The sequence below is a fragment of the Equus caballus genome, chromosome 19, assembly GCF_041296265.1.
Source record: "Equus caballus isolate H_3958 breed thoroughbred chromosome 19, TB-T2T, whole genome shotgun sequence".
Classification (NCBI taxonomy): Eukaryota; Metazoa; Chordata; class Mammalia; order Perissodactyla; family Equidae; genus Equus; species Equus caballus.
In genome coordinates, this window is record NC_091702.1 from 12330322 (window position 1) to 12349143 (window position 18822).

Sequence of the window (18822 nt, forward strand, 5' to 3'; positions counted from 1 at the left end):
AGACTGTTTAGTCAGCCTGCGCGCGCACATGCGCACACACACACCACCCCTAATCTTACATTTTTATTAAGTACAGGAGATAGAGGTATGAGATGGAGAGAGGAGAAAATGTTATTCATTTTCATGAAGTAACATGGTTGTATTTTCTCAGCTGTAGATGTATAGATAGGATATCACTTTTCGGTATGTTTCCAGATGGGCCAGATGGAATTAAAGTCAGAATTTTATCAGATCCTTGGGGCAGCAGTCTTCCTGAAGACATAGCTTTAGAGTGAGTTTTGTAGTCCACTGAGCCCAAATCAAGCTGAAGAGTTAATGATTATTGGATCAAATGGCCCCAAAATCAGATTTGGTTTTATTTATTTATCCCAAATGAATGTAATTGTACAACCTTTATTTTGTTCCTTTAAATGAGGATATAAATGACTGTGTTCTGTTTGGATGGAGAAGATCATCTGGAAATAATTTGTGTGTAACTGTAGAACCTGCCAGTGGCATGCTTCGCAAGCGCAAATTTGGCTTTGGAAATTATTTCTCCTTCCAGCTGGAATTCTTCAGTAATATGGATGTGCTAACTCAGTGGCCAGGGAAGTCACGTTTAGTTTCAAACAGTATTGGTACTGGCTATAGCATTTTTAAAATTAAATTTCATAGTTTCTAGGCCAGGGTAAAATTTAAAATGTGCAACATGCAATAGATAGATGGATAGATAGATAGACAGACACACACACACACACACATTTCATAGCTACAAAATGAACACATGTAGAAATGTAACTTAATTTATTTCTCTAGAACTGAATGTAACTTAGATTTTGAGTTATATTGGACCTGATACTAAAATCTTGCTGTATTCTCTTCCAAGTATATTCCATAATTTTCTGATTTTTCTCAGATTTTTATGTGTAAATACCAAGTTGAGTTTATGTTTTCATCCCCCTTTTCTCCAGGGTGAGTGTTACTGTCCTGGCACCTGCTGGCATGACGCAAGGTCTCCAGGACCTGAGGTTGGAAGGCTCGCAAGCCCCTGAGTTGCCATTCCTCTCTCAGGGAAGCCCAGCAGTTCTCTGCTGTTCTCTTTGCTTCACAGTAGGCTGTCCGAGTGAGCTTCTCTTTCATCCATGGCTTCTCCAGACTGGGGCAAAGGTATAATGGTCTTTTGGGCTGTGCCCTGGAGAGCGAGGTCTGGGTCTTCTGTGCTTTGATCTCCATATAATTCTTGGAAATCCACACATCAAAGACTCCCTCTTGTTTTCCTGTTTGTCTTCCCTCCATCTCCTGCACCCCACAACACGGCCCTCTGCCTGGCCAGCCTCACTTGTCAGGGGGAGCAGGAAGAGAAGACTCATGGGCAGGAAAACTCGCTGCTCCATCTTCTGCCTGTGGTTCAGTGCAGAACTGGGCTGATGAATGCTCAAAAAGACTTTTCTCTTGAGAACATTGTTTTTGTGAGTTTCCACAGTCTCCTTGCATCTCAAAAGGTAAACATGACTACTTCTTTCTCTTTGCTCTTCAGCCAGAGCAATCCTAGTCTTCCCTGGGACAGCGAGGGCCTCAGACTGAGTGACGGAGAGTTATGTACACTCAAGGGGCAGGAACTTCAATTAATATCTCCACAGGTCGTCCTTCCAACACGTGCATATGTAAATAGGTTTATAGCTGTATGGTAATTTAAATAAAGATAACTTAATAACCTCAGAGACTAGGTTTGTTTTTAATTGAAACAATAGGGAAGAGGGTTGATTCTACCCTGAGAAAAAAGGTCGAAGAAAGTGTAATTCTTTGTTAAGCACCAAATGCATCAGGCTGCGCCTCTTGTTTCCAGCCTTCTTCCCTTTTCTCTCTCTTTCTTTCTCCTCTGAGCCTTTTATTAAAAAGCAAATGCCCCTTTTAATAGAGCTCAATTTTAGAAGTTCCTATTATACCCCACTCCCATAGCATTCATAAAGAAGCAGAGACTGTACTTGTAATTTGCTGGGAACCCTAAAGAGAAGTAAAATATCTCACTGAAGAATTCTCGAATAGTATGAAGACATGAAAAATTATACCCAGTGCATCCCTGGTTTATGTAGAAAGAATCAAAGAACCATGAAATTAATTTTATTTACCACTAAAAGATACTGGCCTTAGAATCCAGGTTGTAATTATGTCATTATAAATTAATTTCAGTAGCATGCTACCATCTGAACTAAATGTCAGCAATAGTTATGTCTGTTAATGAGCATCACAAAAGCTTGTCTGCTTCCTTGTACCTCAAAGTCGTCATGCCCCGAGTACAGATGGCGGCTCCTGCACCAAGGACCTGCTGTGGTTTTCTGAGACTCCCCAGTGCGTGTGACCAGTTCAGTAGGAGGTGACTCTCTTTAACGTGTTCATTCTTAACTGAAGAAAGATTAGAAGGGTGTCCACAGGCCACAATCAAGTGTGAAATAAATGTTGTTATTATAGCAGTTGAAATGTGAAGTTGAAGAACATTTCAATTTCAAAATGGTGTTCAATAGCATTGGAGGACACATCTTAACTCTGGTGAAGTGGGAAAATTAAATGAATACTTCATCACATTCTAAAAGCCTGAATTATGACCTCACCCCCCACCCCCCATTAATCGATTGTTTTTCTTATTTAGGGTGGCACACTTCGTTTGTGGAGAAGACCTTTCTGGCACTCATGCACTGTTTGTGATTTCTTCTAGTCATTTTATTAATTTCTATATGTGTGCTGAGGAAGAGCCCAAGTATACCTAAATCTAGAATTAAACTACATAGCATCAGGGTTTAAGATAATAGAATTTGTCATCAAGTTTGACTACCTTACGTTCAGCCAATGTCAAACTCAGTGGCTGATATTTTTGCTTATGCAAATATCTGAGAGAGGAAAAGAAAATTATAATTTTTAAAGACCTTCTTCTCACAAAATGTTTTTCCTCCCACTCTGCCCTCCAGCATGTGGTGAGGGGAAATTGAGGCAGCTTCGGTTGCAAAGGAAGACCGAAAGAGGTGCCATTTGTAGGGGGCCGTCTGTCCGTGCCCAGTCTGGGGAACTCACATAAGCCTGCCTGTGTCCATGGGAGTGTCCCACCCCGCTCCTCTGTTGGGAAGCCCACAAAGAGAGGCTGTCCCAGGCCTTCAGGTCTTGATGGAAGAAGGCTCTGATGTGTTATTGGTCACACTCACATGGGGCCTCTGGTGTGTTGCTGTCGCTATCTCACTCTTCCGGCGTGGGCTTTAGAGCTGCCACCAGTCTCTGTGTGCTGTAGAAACCCTCCAGTGTGCTGTTGGGCTGAAGTTCCTCATTGAGTGACCCTCTCTGTGGCATCTTTCTTCCTGGGGCGGGTGGGGGCAGGGTAGGGCCTCCAAGCAGGGTTGCCGGTATCGTGCACGTTTGACCGCACAGCTCTAGGAGGCACCATTCACACTGCGGTCACTGCCAATTTGAGTACGTAGTCACTGCCAATTTGAGTACGTATCGTGGCCACTTTGTGGAGGTGGTAGTGAAGTATCCTAAGGAAGAGATACCTTTCTCTGATTTGCACAAAAACATTAAATACAGGCCAGTGACAGCCTACTGCAAGGTTGAAAGCCACGCTCTGGCAACCCACTGGGTGGGTCTGCCCTCACTAGCTGCGTGACCTTGGGCTAATCCCTTAATCTCAGTTATATCATCTGTAAAATGGGGATAATAGTACCTCAGAGGCTGTCAGGATTAAAGAAAGTACATATGCCAAGGACTGAGCATAGTGCCTGACACATAGTGAATGGTCAGCATATCGTAGCTCCCCTAATTTGGCCCGTGCTTGTCTCTGTGCACACATAGATCTCTTTCCAGTCACTTTCCATTCAAGGCGCTCATAGCATAAAATAACTTTGAAACTCTTCCTACAAGACTCATTACTGTGGAGCTGTTGATTCATGGTAGGAATGGTTCATTAGTATTAATTCACTAGCTTGCACAGAGTTAGACTAGTGTGTCAGGTAATTCTCCTTTCTCCCAGCCCAGCCACGCTCGCTGACATAACTCTGAGGAGGGCCTGCCTCCAGGAAAATGTACAGCAGGAGGTGCACGGACTCGGGCAATAGATGAGTGAAAAGGAATAAAGAAGGAAAGCTCACTCTAGTTTTCCAGACAACGGATCGTCCCTGACAGGTCTGCCCCACAGTGGCATTACCTATTACAAGACTGGTGAACAAGCTCTAAGGAGGTCAGACTTGGGCGAACTTAGAGATTGTGCTGACAGAGGATGGGGGCCGGGGAGCCTTATCTGCCGGCTGCCCGGCTCTTTGGCTGTGCTTCAGGCTCCTCACAGTGCTGGGGCTGGGGGCGGGCTGGCAGCCCTGCTGACAGGGATCCTATCATCCCCGTGATCCTTGTCTTAATGACTGGCTGTGCCTGCTCTTTTTCCAATATGTTGCACACCAATATAATTTCTGTCAGTTACCAGGCCCTGATGTCATCTAGGCCCTGAAATTGTGTTATTGAACTAACATTCATTGTCAAACCTTTACAAGATAAACCTGTTTCTCCTCATCCTATAAATGTGTTGAGTCTCCTATGCTGTGTATAAGGAATGGCCTTTAGGCTGTTGTAACACCTTCACTGAAATCCTGTCTCTCTGTCTCTCTTTGTCTGTGTGTGTGCTTTTCCCCCATGTCCCTCTTCCCTTCCTTATCCTTTGTCACCCCTTCTCTCCCCACCCCCAATTTCTTTCTCTCTTTCCTAAAGAAAAAAAACCGGCACCTTCCTTTACTCTCTCTTTTTATTTTTTCCTTCTTCTTCTTCCCAACGCCCCCCAGTACATAGTTGTATATCCTAGTTCTAGGTCCTTCTATTTGTGGCATGTGGGACGCCGCCTCAACATGGCCTGACGAGCGGCGCCATGTCCGCGCCCAGGATCTGAACCAGCGAACCCCTGGGCCACCGCAGCAGAGCACCTGAGCTTAACCACTCGGCCACGGGGCCGGCACCTCCCTTACTCTCTTACAAAAGACTGTATGTCACAGAGGGAGTCACTGTTAGCACGAGCAGCGTGACACGGATGGGAGGGTGTCCACGTGCGGTATGAAGCAAGGCACCTCAGATGTTCATTCCACCCAGCTCTCTCCACTCTGCCCAGCTTGCCACCTCCACCCCAAGAAAACAGGGAGCTGCAGGGTCACTTATAAGAAAATGCTGCAGTAGGGTGAACTCTCATACAATAAGGATTCTCATGACTCCCGCTTTTAAATCATGGCTGTGTGCCTGCAGAAAGAGGGGGCAGTGGGTGTGAGGGTGCAGGGTGTGTTTTGATGGCTCCCAGGGCAGGGTGTTCTGCTGCGAGTAGGCATTGTGGATGGTCCTGCTCAGGGATGAGGTGAGGCTGTGCAGCGGGAGCCTAAAGGCAGCTGAAGCTCACTTGTCTGTCACCGAGTCACTGATGGGTAAATGGTCGCTGATGGTCGAGTCTGAATCTTCCACTGTGGACAGTGCTGCTGTGATCATTGTCACTGCTGTTCCTCTGGGCCTTTTTTCTACCTGTGCCGTCCTACTACTACGATTGTCGATTCTGTTTTTCTGTTTTATATCTTGCATACTTTGCTTCATGCAGTGGATGTGCTCCAGAAATGTTGTGAATAAATTGTGGTTTTAAATAACATGTTAAATTCATCTTAATACTGAAAAGCATAAAGAAGAAAATAAAGTGGTCTAAAATCCCATCACCTAGATAACCCTGTTAATATTTTTTTAAAAAATAAGTGTCTCTTTACTTACACGGTTAGAGTATATATATTTGCACAGTACAAAGGTGTGACTTGTCCAGATACTACAATTAGTACAAGTTGTAAATTGAAAAGCACCCCCACTTTTCTCACCGCCACCCCAATCCTTACCCCTCCCCAGCATAAGGAGTCTGTGCCGTGTGCAAAGCACTATTATAAGAATACAGCAATGAGTATTAATAAGAAGTACTTTGTTTTAAAGGACTTTCTAATAAAAACAAAAAACAGCAATGAGTAAGGCATCACCCTGGCCCTAAAAGAAGCTATTAGTCTAATGGGTCAAAGATTATTTAACCTACAGTAGGTTCGTGTGCTCCGCTTCGGCGGCCCAGGTTCACAGGTCCGGATCCTGGGTGTGGGCCTACTCCACTCGTCAGCCGTGTGCAGCATCCCACATATAAAGTAGAGGAAGACTGGCACAGATGTTAGCTCAGGGCTAACCTTCCTCAAGCAAAAAAAACTTACATGCAGTTCAATACTGCTAACCATGGATGTAGAGGTGCCATGGCTGAAATGGGAGTAGGGCAGGGGCCTATAGCTCAGCCAGGTAGATCCCTCCACTTCCCTCACATGGGACCCCATAGCCTTTCCCTGGATCCCATGCAGTACAGGCAAATGGAAACACCTACTAGACAGCAATATGGACCTCAGGAGTGCCAGTCAGCTAGTGGCGTAGACTTAGAGGGTGGTGGGAGCCAAGGTCAGGAACGTGTTCTGGCAGAGTGTGCAGAGTGAGAGGGAAGAGGGCCCCACAGAGAGACAGCTCCAAGAGTTATCTAGAGATACGCCCCTGTTTCACCTTTCATTCACACTCTAAGAATGCGCCTTATAGGAGTAGTTGTGCTCTGTGTTAGCCGAGTTCACCCAATCAGATGCTTGAGGACACAGTGAGGTGGTTGAAGATCAAAATGCAACTAATACCGAGAACAGAATAATTTCTAATCGTATGAATGTTCTTGTATTAACATTGTCATTCTTACAGATTTTTTTTTAGGTAAAAGATCTGTGATTTGCTTTGGTAATCTCTAAGATGTCTTTTTCTTTTTCTTTCACAAGACTTTACGTATCAGAAATCTTAAGTTAACCAACATTTCATGTGTTTCCATTTCTGATCAAGGCAATTTTGAGTTAAACAGGTTTAAGTTTTTGTCTTAATTTCAAACAAAATTACAATAACTGGGGGCTGGCCTGGTGGTGCAGCAGTTACGTTCACACACTCTACTTCAGCAGTCCGGGGTTCCCCGGTTCAGATCCTGGGTGCAGACCTACGCACTGCTCATCAAGCCATGCTGTGGCAGATGTCCCACATATAAAGTAGAGGAAGATGGGCATGGATAGTAACTCAGGACCAATCTTCCTCAGCAAAAAAAATGAGGAGAATTGGTGGCAGATGTTAGGTCAGGGCTAATCTTCCTCAAAGAAGAAAAACTATAATAACTGAGTATGCTAATTATTCTCCTTGCTCATGATATTGAACTGTATTTATTCTTTATGTCTGTTTAAGAATTCAGTCTTTTTTGTTTTCTGTGAAGATTAAAGAGCTGTTTAGGTGCAGTTTACATTCTGTTACGGAACATGACCTTCTTAATGAGGAGGGAAATATTAAAGAAGACTAACTGATAAATAGTTTTAGCAAGTAAAAGTGTTGTCAGTTTGAAGCAGGAATGTAAGGTGCATTTCAGCGGGTATTTGTGTACTCAGTGGCTCTGTTGGGGTGGGGATGGGGGGACACGGTGGACAGAGGGCACGAGGTGGGTCCTGAGGGCAGTCTCCACATGGAGCGGCCGGCCCACTCTGCGTGCTTGTGTGCACTCTCACTCCAGGGAGGGTTTGAGGAGCGCGTGTCCTTCTGGGTCTCGTGTGGGTTCCAGGCAGGCAGGTCTTCGTCTTGCTCCCCTCCTGACTCTGACCTCCCAGCCCCACCTCCTGTCTACCTAGGCCTCATTTCTGTCTTCCAGGTAGGTTTCTCTGCTTCTATGTTTGTAGTCCCCCCCTGCCACCCTGGAGCTGAGCTGGTTGTGACCAGTCTTTGCTGTCAGACGTTACGTAGGCAAGTTTGTATAACAGCCCCTTCACAGCTCCCAGTGGCTCCATAGGGTCTGGCTGTTGGCATCTGTCATTTACTGGCTCTTCCAGGCTCTCCAGCTGAGGTGCCCACCCAACTCCCATCCTTCCCACTTTCACCTTCGACTTCCCAGAAACTCAGCACCGACGAGAAGCAGAAAATATGTATCAGTTGTCTGAAGCTTCAAACTGATTTTGATTCTCTCCTAATCCTTTTAAATGTGATATGTGTTTTAATTAAGAGCAGCAGAGACAAAATGATTTGGGAAATGATGGTGTTATCCTAGCCTATTTCAGTGACACTGTAACATGGTTAAGAAAATTGTCTGTCGGATTCCATCAGTGTCGTTGAAGTGAACAGCCGTCATTCCCGGGGCGGCTGCAGTCACATTCTCACCCAGCAGGAGTGGTTTTAATGACTGAAGAAACCAGTAACCACAGACGCAGCCTAACCTCAAAGCATTGCTGACCTCCCACATTGCCTCTTTCTTCGATTTTTCAGGTACAACATGTTTGATTGCCCTCCTATCAGATAAAGACCTCACCGTGGCCAACGTGGGTGACTCGAGAGGGGTCCTGTGTGACAAGGACGGGAATGCCATTCCTTTGTCTCACGATCACAAGCCTTACCAACTGAAGGAAAGAAAGAGGATCAAGAGAGCTGGTGAGCTTGTGAAGGCCTCTGAGGATGGGCTGCCGTCCTGTTCCGTGCCAGGCTGCTCGTCTGGATGACCCTAGGGGGCAGAGGGCAGGGGGTGCAGTTACCCAGTGATTAGCAGATGCATCACTGGGTGCTGCTGAGGGGGCTGAGACCGCGCTTCGTAACATCTCCTGTCAAATCAGGGGCCACTGAATTTGCCCTTCTTCCTAGCCAAAGATTCCAGAAGGGCTAAAAATAGCCCTTTATTAGTTTGAAGGCTAATGAGACCTTTGGGCCCCTGCCTTCTGCCTCATTCCTGCCTCTTGCCATACTCTGCTTCCCTCAAGCCACACCACACTCCTAACCAGTCCCCAGAAAGACCCATGTCTCTGATACTGGTGTGCCTTTGCAAGTGCATCCCCACTGTCTAGTGGCTAACAGTTACTTGGTCTTTAAGACTCAGTTTAAGGGAGTGCTTTTTTGGAAGGCTTTCCTGTCGCCCTGTGCAGAGCCCCCAGTCTGGGTTAGGTCCCCTCAGTCTTTCCCTAGCATCCTAGTGGGCCTCTTGAGCCCTCTTTCACAGCATATGGACATGCCTGGCTCTCTCATCTGCCTTGCCTTCCCAACTGTGAGCTCTTTGAGGGCAGGCGCTTGGTCTGTTCATCTCTCTACTCGCAGCACCTGACTCAGAGCCTGGCATAAATTAATATTCCAGAGGGTAGAGGGTGCCTTTTTCATTCGTTTTTTCAACATCCAGGGGCTTGGGGATACAAAGTTACATTCTGGAATTGGGATGGGGGTGGGGAATGGAGTAGACAGACATTAACAATAAAATAAGTGAATTATCCAGTATATTCCGAGGTGGTAACTGCTGTGGAGCTACGTAAAGCAGGTAAAGGAACGAGGAGTGTCGGGTGCCATTATAATTAGGGTGGTGAGTGCGGGCCTCATTAAGGCGGCATTGGGAGAGGACTTGAAGGAAGGTTAACAGTTGATGATTACATTTGCACGATCCTCTGGGAGGGGATCCTCTGGGGGGGTCATTTCTAGGACCCTCCTGCCCCTCCCCAGACTGAAGGCTGCAGCCTGGAGGCTCCGCACACCCACCACACACCAGGCCCAGCTGCCAGGGGAGCTCGTGCCCCTGGGGCTCTGACCAGGCTGGGTCCCTGCCACCTGTTGACTCAGTCTCTATGGTCAGCTTCTGTCCTAATCAACATTGCCTTTTCGCAGTAGAAAGCTGGACTTTTGAGTCAAAAAGTGTTGAATTTTATTATAACCTCCTGCTTCAGTGACTGCTTGAGATGCAGAATAATTTTTGGTGAAAGCTTTGGTCAGGTTTTCAGTTGATGGGATGAGACAAATGATGTTTTAGGAGCATCCGTCAAGCTTTGATGGGCAGCAAGCAGGATGAGCAAAATACGCTGGCTGCTTCTGTGGGAAGTCACCATGTCCCCGTGAGTCGGCTGTGGGCCTGGACTTCAGATACAGTTAGCCTGCTCTGTGTGAGCGTAGGCAGGGATGAGTCTGTGATACACCTGCAAGTGTCCTCTGAGCATCCAGCACTCTCTTCTGGAATGTCACTCCCATCTCTGCCTCCCTCCTCTTCCCTGCCACACCCTGCCCTGCAGTCATTCTTTGCAGAAGCAAATTTGAACTCCCTCTCCAAGGAGGTCAACCTAACCTGCTGTGTCAAGGCTGTATTTTATAGCAAAGCTTAAGGGACAAAGATTGATTTTATTTTTTATGTGTATTTTCTCTGACCTCAGCCTTCCTTTCAGGATTTCTGTCCCCTTCCTACTCAGCATGACAATACACTGCAACCAGTCTGGGCCACATACACATTGGTCCTGCCTCCACCCCTTTTGCTGTTTCCAACAACAGTGATATCAGCTGCCATACACTGTGTGCTCACTCTGTGCTGGGAGCCAAGCCTCGCGCTTTACAAGTATGCTTTCTCTTTACCTTCCTTCTGAGGTTGGTAATGTTATCCTCATTTTACACCCAACAAAATGGTGCCTCAGAGAGGCCTGTGTGCCCAAAGACACACAGCTAGTGAATGATGAGACCAGAACTGAGACGCAGGACAGCCTGGCTCCAGAGCCTTGCTCTTGCCACCAGACCACATTCCTGGAATGTTCTCATACATCTCTGCCCATGGAAGTGCTCCCTGTCATTCAAAGCCCAGCTTCAATGCTCACTCCTCCCTGATCATCACAGCCAGAAATCATCCCTGCTCTCCACCTACAGCATTTAGGGGTACCAGCCTCCCCGGAAGCAGACTGCTTTGTGCCCGCAGCTGTGAATACATGTGGTTTCTCCCTCCTGCCAGACTGTCTGCTTCTTTAGAGAAAGGTCTGGATCTTGTATAACTTTATAGCCTACAAAGGGCCTTACATGGAGTATATATTTAATAAATATCTGACAAATAATATGTGAATGATGGAAGTTCTAGCTCCCTTAAAGAAAAAAATAATAATAGATAATGTTGAAAGTGCATATTATAGCCAGGCACTGTGCTAAGTTTTTATTTGGAATAACTTTTTTTCTTGCAACGATTCAGCGGAATAGGTACCATTATTATCCCCATTTTGCAGCCAGGGAAACCCAGGATGAGAGAGAGTTTCTCCTCCAAAGTCACACCTAACTACAAGTGATAGAGCCGAGAATCAAATCCAAGCAGTCTGACCCAGAGCCTGAGCCTTTAACCGCTGTGCTAGAATATGCCGTTCTTTAATCTGATTCTATTTGGGGAGCGGTTTTGGGATCTACATGGTCACACCCAGGGGCAGCCTCCAGCTAAATGAGGTACCCTGGTGGTTGTCTCCAATGCCCATCCCCCTGCCTTTCAGCACTCCTTTGCCACTCTCCTCGAACTCCCACCCTAGTGCCCCCCCACTGTCCGTCACTGAGCTGCCAAGGTATTGTTGAGTTAGAACTGATGCCCTCACCCATACGTGTCTCCTAGCCTCAATATTCTTATTGATATATTCTTGAAGCTCTTTAAGATGCCAAGGATAAGGGCATGAGGATCTGTTGCTGTCGCGTGAGGCCCCCAGCCATGCGGCCGGCATGCTGCTCCTTCTTGCAGTGTGCGGGTGGGCTCAGGCTTTTGTACACACACTGGAACTCTACCAGGTGGGTGAGATCTCAGTTGGTCAAGCTAATAGGTTCATTTTCTCTTTCCAGGAGGTTTCATCAGTTTCAATGGCTCCTGGAGGGTCCAGGGAATCCTGGCCATGTCTCGATCCCTGGGGGATTATCCACTGAAAAACCTCAACGTGGTCATCCCAGACCCAGATATCCTAACCTTTGACCTGGACAAGCTCCAGCCTGAGTTCATGATCTTGGCATCAGATGGCCTCTGGGATGCTTTCAGCAATGAAGAAGCTGTCCGATTCATCAAGGAGCGCTTGGATGAACCTCACTTTGGGGCCAAGAGCATAGTTTTGCAGTCATTTTACAGAGGCTGCCCTGACAATATAACAGTCATGGTGGTGAAGTTCAGGAATAGCAGCAAAACAGAAGAGCAGTGAACCCTTTGGGGTCTCAGCTGCCTTAGACTAAAGGACTTTCAACACACTGATCTCTTTTAATGTAGTGCAAGGTGTGGGAGTTGCAGTAGGATCATCCATCCCAGACATGGGCCCCCTCCCTGGCAGCCTTAGGTCTGTATGCAGTGATGAACAGAGGGTGCTCTTGGCCAATGTAGTTGAGAGGCTGGAAAATGGTTTCTTCATATTTTCCCAGCTCTTTCATCCAATGTTCCAAATATATAAATATCTAGCTGTAGATGCACATGTATGAAGTGATTGGCATATGTGCCATATAGTCTCTATTTTAAGATTCTGTTCAAGATCCCTTACAGGGCCTTCTCGGCATCAGACTTTGTGTCCTCTCTTTGGAGCAGTGAGCAGGGCAGGCTCCCAGAGCTGTGGGAGACAGGCCACAGGTCACCTGTGAGTTGGGGCCTGTGTGGCAGCGCCCTTGCCGAGAAGCAGCTGTCTGAGGATGCTCTGTCTGCCCGAGCCCAGGTTTTCTGCTCAGCAGCAGCTCAGACAGATTTGGGATGGTTTATTATTCCGCAGCCTCTCTTGGAGACTGAAGGAAGCGGGGAGGATGAGAGCTGCCTGCACAGCAGAAATAACCTTTTTCCCTCCCTCCCTTTATTAGTTAAATAGACTTTGTGTACCACCCGACCAGTCTTTGCGCGTTTATCCTAACTGTGCATGACCTTAACCTTTGGCTTACCCTCACCTTAGACGAGGCTGCTGTTAACTTCACCTCCAGACACCATGAGTTTTGTCTTTCGTTACCAAGAAACCTATTAGAGGAAATGAAAAAAGCAAATCACTATACCACAATCCCTTCCATCTTTAAGGGCAGATAGAGGAAAATAATGGCTGAATAAGTCCCAGTGCCCCTTGGGAAGTCTGCTCTTTGCACTGGGATAGAAAGCTGGCGAGGTGACCCCTGCGCCGAGCTCCAGCTGCCAGTTTTCGTGCAGGGTGTTTTCTCCTAGCCCAGCAGCTTTCGAGTGTCTCTCGAGCAGTGATCTGGGGAGCAGTGGCCGGGAGCTGCAGGTTTGTTCCTTGCCGCCGAGGCCAGTGCCCAGCGCAGGTTGGAATTTAGTGGTGAACTGCTGGGATGTGCTGCTCTTGCAGCGGACGGGCCGCAGCCTTTAACTGTTGGTCGCAGATTTCCCGCGGCCCCGGGCAGCTTCCCCTGCTCCTGCCCTGCGCTCAGTGCGGCAGAGTGGGTTGGAACTCAAGCTTGAACCTGTACTGTTAAGCCCCCCAGAGTTATCTTGGGGCCAGGCTTGCTGCTCTCCATTTCCTATCACCAAAGTCATGTTTCCAATCTCAGTATTTTAGCAGTTAATTGACAGAAATGCTGGGTCAGCCTGTTTGCCTGACTGAAGTGGCTCAAACAGCCAAACAAGATTTTCTTTGCATTCCCAGCTCCCTTGTCTGAAATGCCGGGGTGTCCTCCTGGTTTTGGGGTGGGCATTTGTCGTTAGGCCTTCTTGAAGGCCCCATTCACTGGCCGCCTCCTGCCCATGCTGTCCCTCCCCTGCCCTTCTTCAGCTGTGGAGCTTTCCAGAAGCAGCTTCCAGGAGAGAACTCGAGAGGATGAAAAGCTTCCGTTGTGGCTGCCGAGGACCGCAGTCTGTTTAGATTCCTCCAAGCACTTAATTTTGTTTGATTGTAATGAGAGTTAACAATGATTTCCCAAGAACTTTGCTTACTTTTGTAAACTGTAACATTAGGATTTCCAATATTAGAATTAGAACCCTGGTTATTTATTTTTTTAGCCATAGAATGTTCTAGACAAGATACCTGCCACCATTTTAGATTGAAGTGTTTGTTGAAAGACACTGAACATTGGGATGTGTCATTTGGGGTGGGGGTTGGGAGGGAATGTGGGGAACATAGGGGTTGTGATCAGTAATGGGACAGTCAAGCCTGGTGGCCTGAGTGTTCCTGGGGATTCAGGACATCCTGACTCGGGGAGTTACCAAACCCCACATCTAACTGACGTTCAGGACTAAGCAGCCTCAGCATTTCATGGTACACAGTCATTTTCCTTCTTCATTTTTAACTTAACCCCAAAATCCATAAGAAGGGAAAGACATTTTTAAATTCCTGTGATGAATGTTATTGTCTAAAATGAAAATAGTAATGTTCTGGTGAAGTTGAAAAAGCAAAGCTACTAAATTAGTAAATTAGTGTTTATTTACCCTGCAAAATGTCTTAACAGACGGTGCTGAGTGCAGGGGCGTGTGACTTTCCCTCTAGTTCAGGTTCACAGGCATCTTCTAAATTTTGCTTTGTAGAATTAATCCATTTCTGACTTTAACCAAGTACTGTGGGTATTTCCTAGTCCCTTTCTGCCTCTTTTCCTCCCACTTTGGCTTGTAGATTTTTTGACGATAGAAGTTTGAGAAGTAGAGTTGATTAGTAGTTAGGTCTAAAGTCCGAGTCCTCTGCTGTCTTCCCCTGTCCCCCTGGGCCTTCTCCCTGCCCCTCGTCCAGCTGTCGGTCTGCAGGCCTCAGCTCAGTGCCCTGAGCGCAGGCCACTGCCCTGTTCTGTGGCCTCGGGCAGGTGGAGTCTGGCTGTAGGGACAATGATTTGAGAAGACTGCCTCTGAGGCTTCCCTAGACAGCACTGCCAAAGCTTTGGAATTGTCGCCTGAGGCTACCTAGACTCCCTCACCTGAGTTCAAGTTGCCAATAGCCCCCATGGTGCCAAATTTGGGGATGATTTTACAGTCTTTTAGAAGTGAAGCTGGGAAAGAACAGGCCGTGCTCATGAGCCCCCAGCAGGATGCCAGCCCAGGTCCTCATAATGCACTGCGCTGCTGCTACTGCTCCCCGGTAATGTGGACTCTTAAAATAGGTTGGGATTTAGCGGGGAGGGGGGGAGGCAGGAAAATCTTTTAAAAAATTCATTGTATTTGCAATTCTCTAATCAAAGGAATAAACAGTACTTATGTGGAAACTCCAAAGCTAGTTCCCAAGACCTGCATTTATTTTATGTGGCCAACTTGCCCAAGGCACTTAACTCTGAAGTCCTGTTCTAATATGGCGTGACTGACCCGTGTGAAGACGTTACTGGTCACCAGTGGCTACTGGTGATTCCTCGCTGTGAATCAAGGTTCTGGCCTCTTGAATCTTGTCTATGGAACAAGAATATTACAGAGAGCATTTTATAGAGTGAAGGAGCTTATGAAATCTGGGTAGTTTAAAACAGGCCTAATCTCATACACCTGTAACGAACATTCAACCCGCGTACATTTTGTGCAAACAGCATTGCGTTTCAGTTCTATCTGAAGTGATTCTAGGAAACTGATTACACTGTTGAATTGATCCCTGGGGAATCTGGTTATTAATACATGAGGGATTCACAAAGGCAGGGCTCCCTTTTTCCTTTGCCAGGCACACCTGGATCTTCCCGATTGTTTTCCTCTCAGCTGCCAAGTCTAACTCTTGCAACTGTGTCAATGCAGAAGGTTTAGAAAGGGCAACATTTCATTTGAAAGTATAGGAATACATACTCTGGGTAAAGCTTTATTTTCCAATGATTTCAGAAATTTTCTTCCTCCTTTTGACCCATCATTAAACTGATCTTCCCTTAATATTCCCCCAAAACTGCCTTAGCTTGTCACACCAGCATTCTTGACCCAGCTCTGCAGAAATGACATGACTGTTAGATGCCATGCTGGGGCCTATTTAATTGCCTCTGGATTAAATTGTTGATATCTAGACTTTTTGAGCTAGTTGGCTGAACACCGCAGGAGTGATAGAATCCAGTGTTCCCCAAAGTGTGTTCCACAGAACACAAGTTCTAAAGATGCTCTTTCCTCCAAATATAGAGTTCCAGGGTCAATGACTTTGGGAAACATATTATCTTAGAAAGTTCATGCATATAAGCACAGTGAAAATTCTAATTTAAAGGTCCTAAAGAGGGAAAAAACACATCACAAATGTCATTTCAGTTAGCTCAGTGTTTTCCAGATTAATATGACCACAGAAACTTTTTTGAGTGACACCTAGTGACAGGAGCTCGTGTTCCATCCGCCCCACTTTGGGAAATTCTGGCGTATGGCAACGTTACTGTTTTCTCATTCACTGTGACTCTTGATAGTAGCAGCACAGCGTGCAAGTGAGAAGCACTGAGCCTTTCACTAAGAGGCCGATTGCTGTGAAAGCCGTGGTGGGAAAGAGTATGATTTAGTTTGCCCATCGGCCTCACGTGGACGCAGGAGCCCAGCAATCCAGCTTGAAGCTCTAAACGCCGTCTCCCCTCTTATGTGAGTAATAATAAGCAAGAGCCGTGCCATAGCTAGGGCTTTCTCAAATTCATTCCAAGATTGAATCGAAGTAAATATTTTTACATTTCATCACTATGTGAGAGTGAAGAAAATAATTGAAAATAATAGGAAAGAGGGAAAAGGCATATTTGGTTTTAATTCATTTTTTAAATTTTAAGTAGATTTTTAAAATTATGTATCCATTGTATAATAATGGAAATGTAAACTATTAACACTTACTCTCTTTCCTCTGTCATTCTTTCCAGATTCAATGAAATGATTTGAAATCAAAGCTCTTTCGTTCTAAACTCCCATCCCGCGTGGTCCCACCTTTCACATTTTATGGACTAATTGAGTTTGGCAAGTTACCTCTTGCCTGACATGCGAGGCTTGACTCCCGCTCCCTGCTCATCACTCAGCCTGGGGGGTTGTTTGGGAAGCTGTGAGCGAGAACCCCAAAATAACGAATGAAACAAATCTAGTTGAAAACATGGTACAAAGGGAATTTAGAGTAAAATCATTAACTTAAAATCCTATTTAATATATACTTGCCCTCTGGACATTATCCAAAATAGTAAAAAACTGAAAGTAAAGTCACTTAGGCTAGGTGGCAGATTTTGAAGGGCAAGCAACCGTTGACACCACAGGGCTTCCGTTAGGTATGTGCTTCTGAAGTGTTTTCTAATATGTAAACTTCTTTGCTAATTCTTAATAACGTTGATGCTTTGTCCATTATTTTTTATTTTTACCACTGTTAAGCTGCAAACTATTTAACCAAGGGTTGATTATGATGATTTTTATGTGTTTGGTAATAACCACCCCACCATCTGTACCATCATTTTAATAAATCCAAGCTAAGGACCTTGAAGAGAGCACGTAGTAGCTGTTCATTTTAACAAACCGTCACAGGCATTTTCACAATTCAAAACTCCACCTAAAAGCAAGCAAGCCGCAAAGGCGTAGATTCTGTTTAGAGATGGTGGTTCCCTGTAAGTTCTCTAGTCTGGCAGTATTTAACCACAAAGTCCCCTCTGACATTTGCCAAATCCAAATTCATCTCAGAAACCTCAAGGGTCCCCAGCTCTGGGCACAGGCGGGTTCCTGGGAAGGCTCTGGTGGCAGATGGTGATGAGGGAGGGGCAGGACGATCTGCCCTGGTGGCTCACTGCCTCTGGAGGGACCGGCCACCCTCTCGCATCGCCTTCTGTCATGGGGAAGTTCAGAGGTTACGTGCGGCATCATGCATTGTCTCAGCATATTTCTCTATCAGTCAGACAAGGCATAGTTGAAACTGCATTCATGCGGAAGCAGAGGTAGAAGATAGTCAAGGAATTGCGGGGGAGGAGCTCTGGGGATGCCGCGACGTGAAAAATGAAAACTTAGGTTATCAGAATTGGCGGGTCAGACCTTTCGCATGCCCACGTCTATTTAACGGTGGTCGCTGACGCCAGCACAGATCAGTGGAAGGTGGCTGCCCCCGCCTTTCCCCTATTCAGACACGGGCTGCCCCTCTGGAGTAGTGCTTACATGTTACTGAAGGCAGAATTTTAAAGCTTCCTTTTCATAGGGCTGATGGCACAGGCAGAACCACATTTAAGAAAAATAGTTTAGAACATTTTTTAATAACGAAATGCAGAATTTGGGGCCGGCCCCATGGCTGAGGGTTAATTTGGTGCGCTCCGCTTCCTCGGCCAGGGGTCACCAGTTCGGATCCTGGGCGCAGACCTGTGTACTGATCATCAAGCCACGTGGCAGCATCCCACGCAGAGGAACTAGAATGATCTACAATTAGGACATACAACTATGTACCGGGGCTCTGGGGAGGGAAAAAGGAAGATTGGCAACAGGTGTTAACGCAGGCCAATCTCCTCACCAAAAACTGCAAAATTAATTTCCAGTGTGGTCTAAGTCAGAACGTAAAGAAAAGCATTTTTAAGAAATTATAAAGTCAAAGGAGAATATAAAATGAAATGTTTTACATTAAGAAAAGTGACATTATATTACATCATGAATCATGCTTTCTGATATTTGTGCTCTTTCTGAAGTGGAGTAACACTGAAGTAAGAAAATGAACATTCTGCGTTATTTGTAAAGTTAGTAAAATTACAGTCCCTATTCCATTCTTTCCCAAAGAAAATGGACACATGTGGCCTTATTTACTGCTGTCCTGAACACCTTTACTGTCCTAGGTTCTGTTCACTTTCCAGAGCCTAGACATGGTTTTACCCTGAATCCTTAGAATTTTTGCATTTTTGAGGAGGAAATGCCCCTTTTTAGAATTGTAAAACATAATAAGATGGGCTAAATAACAGACCTTCATTTTAGAGTGCCCAAATAAAACTGAAGTCAGATAAAGAGAGTCACAGCTACAAAGAGAGGGAGTTTTAAGATGCTGGTAATTTTCCAAATGCCAGTTTGAACACAGTGAGTATTCAGTTTAAAACAGTTTCATGAGAACAGACTCCAGGGTGATTTCCTGCTCTTGCTTCTTGGAGGGTTTTCTGATCCATAGAATGCCAAGGGTCATGTTTGCCCATATAATAAAGAAAACA

The 18822-nt window shown here is 45.9% G+C and overlaps 1 protein-coding gene across 10 annotated transcripts in view; it reads left to right on the forward strand.

The window, feature by feature from the left end:
- The window catches only part of PPM1L (protein phosphatase, Mg2+/Mn2+ dependent 1L), a 257331-nt gene extending 240189 nt beyond the window's left edge, over positions 1 to 17142 (forward strand). For all 10 annotated transcript variants that reach the window (XM_023623235.2, XM_070243200.1, XM_070243194.1 and 7 more), the window contains exons 3-4: positions 8320 to 8481; positions 11647 to 17142. In XM_023623235.2, the coding sequence (XP_023479003.1) occupies positions 8320 to 8481; positions 11647 to 11993 (509 nt within the window). In that variant the 3' untranslated portion in view covers positions 11994 to 17142. The remainder of the gene's footprint in view (positions 1 to 8319; positions 8482 to 11646) is intronic.
- Positions 17143 to 18822: the final 1680 nt, after the last annotated feature.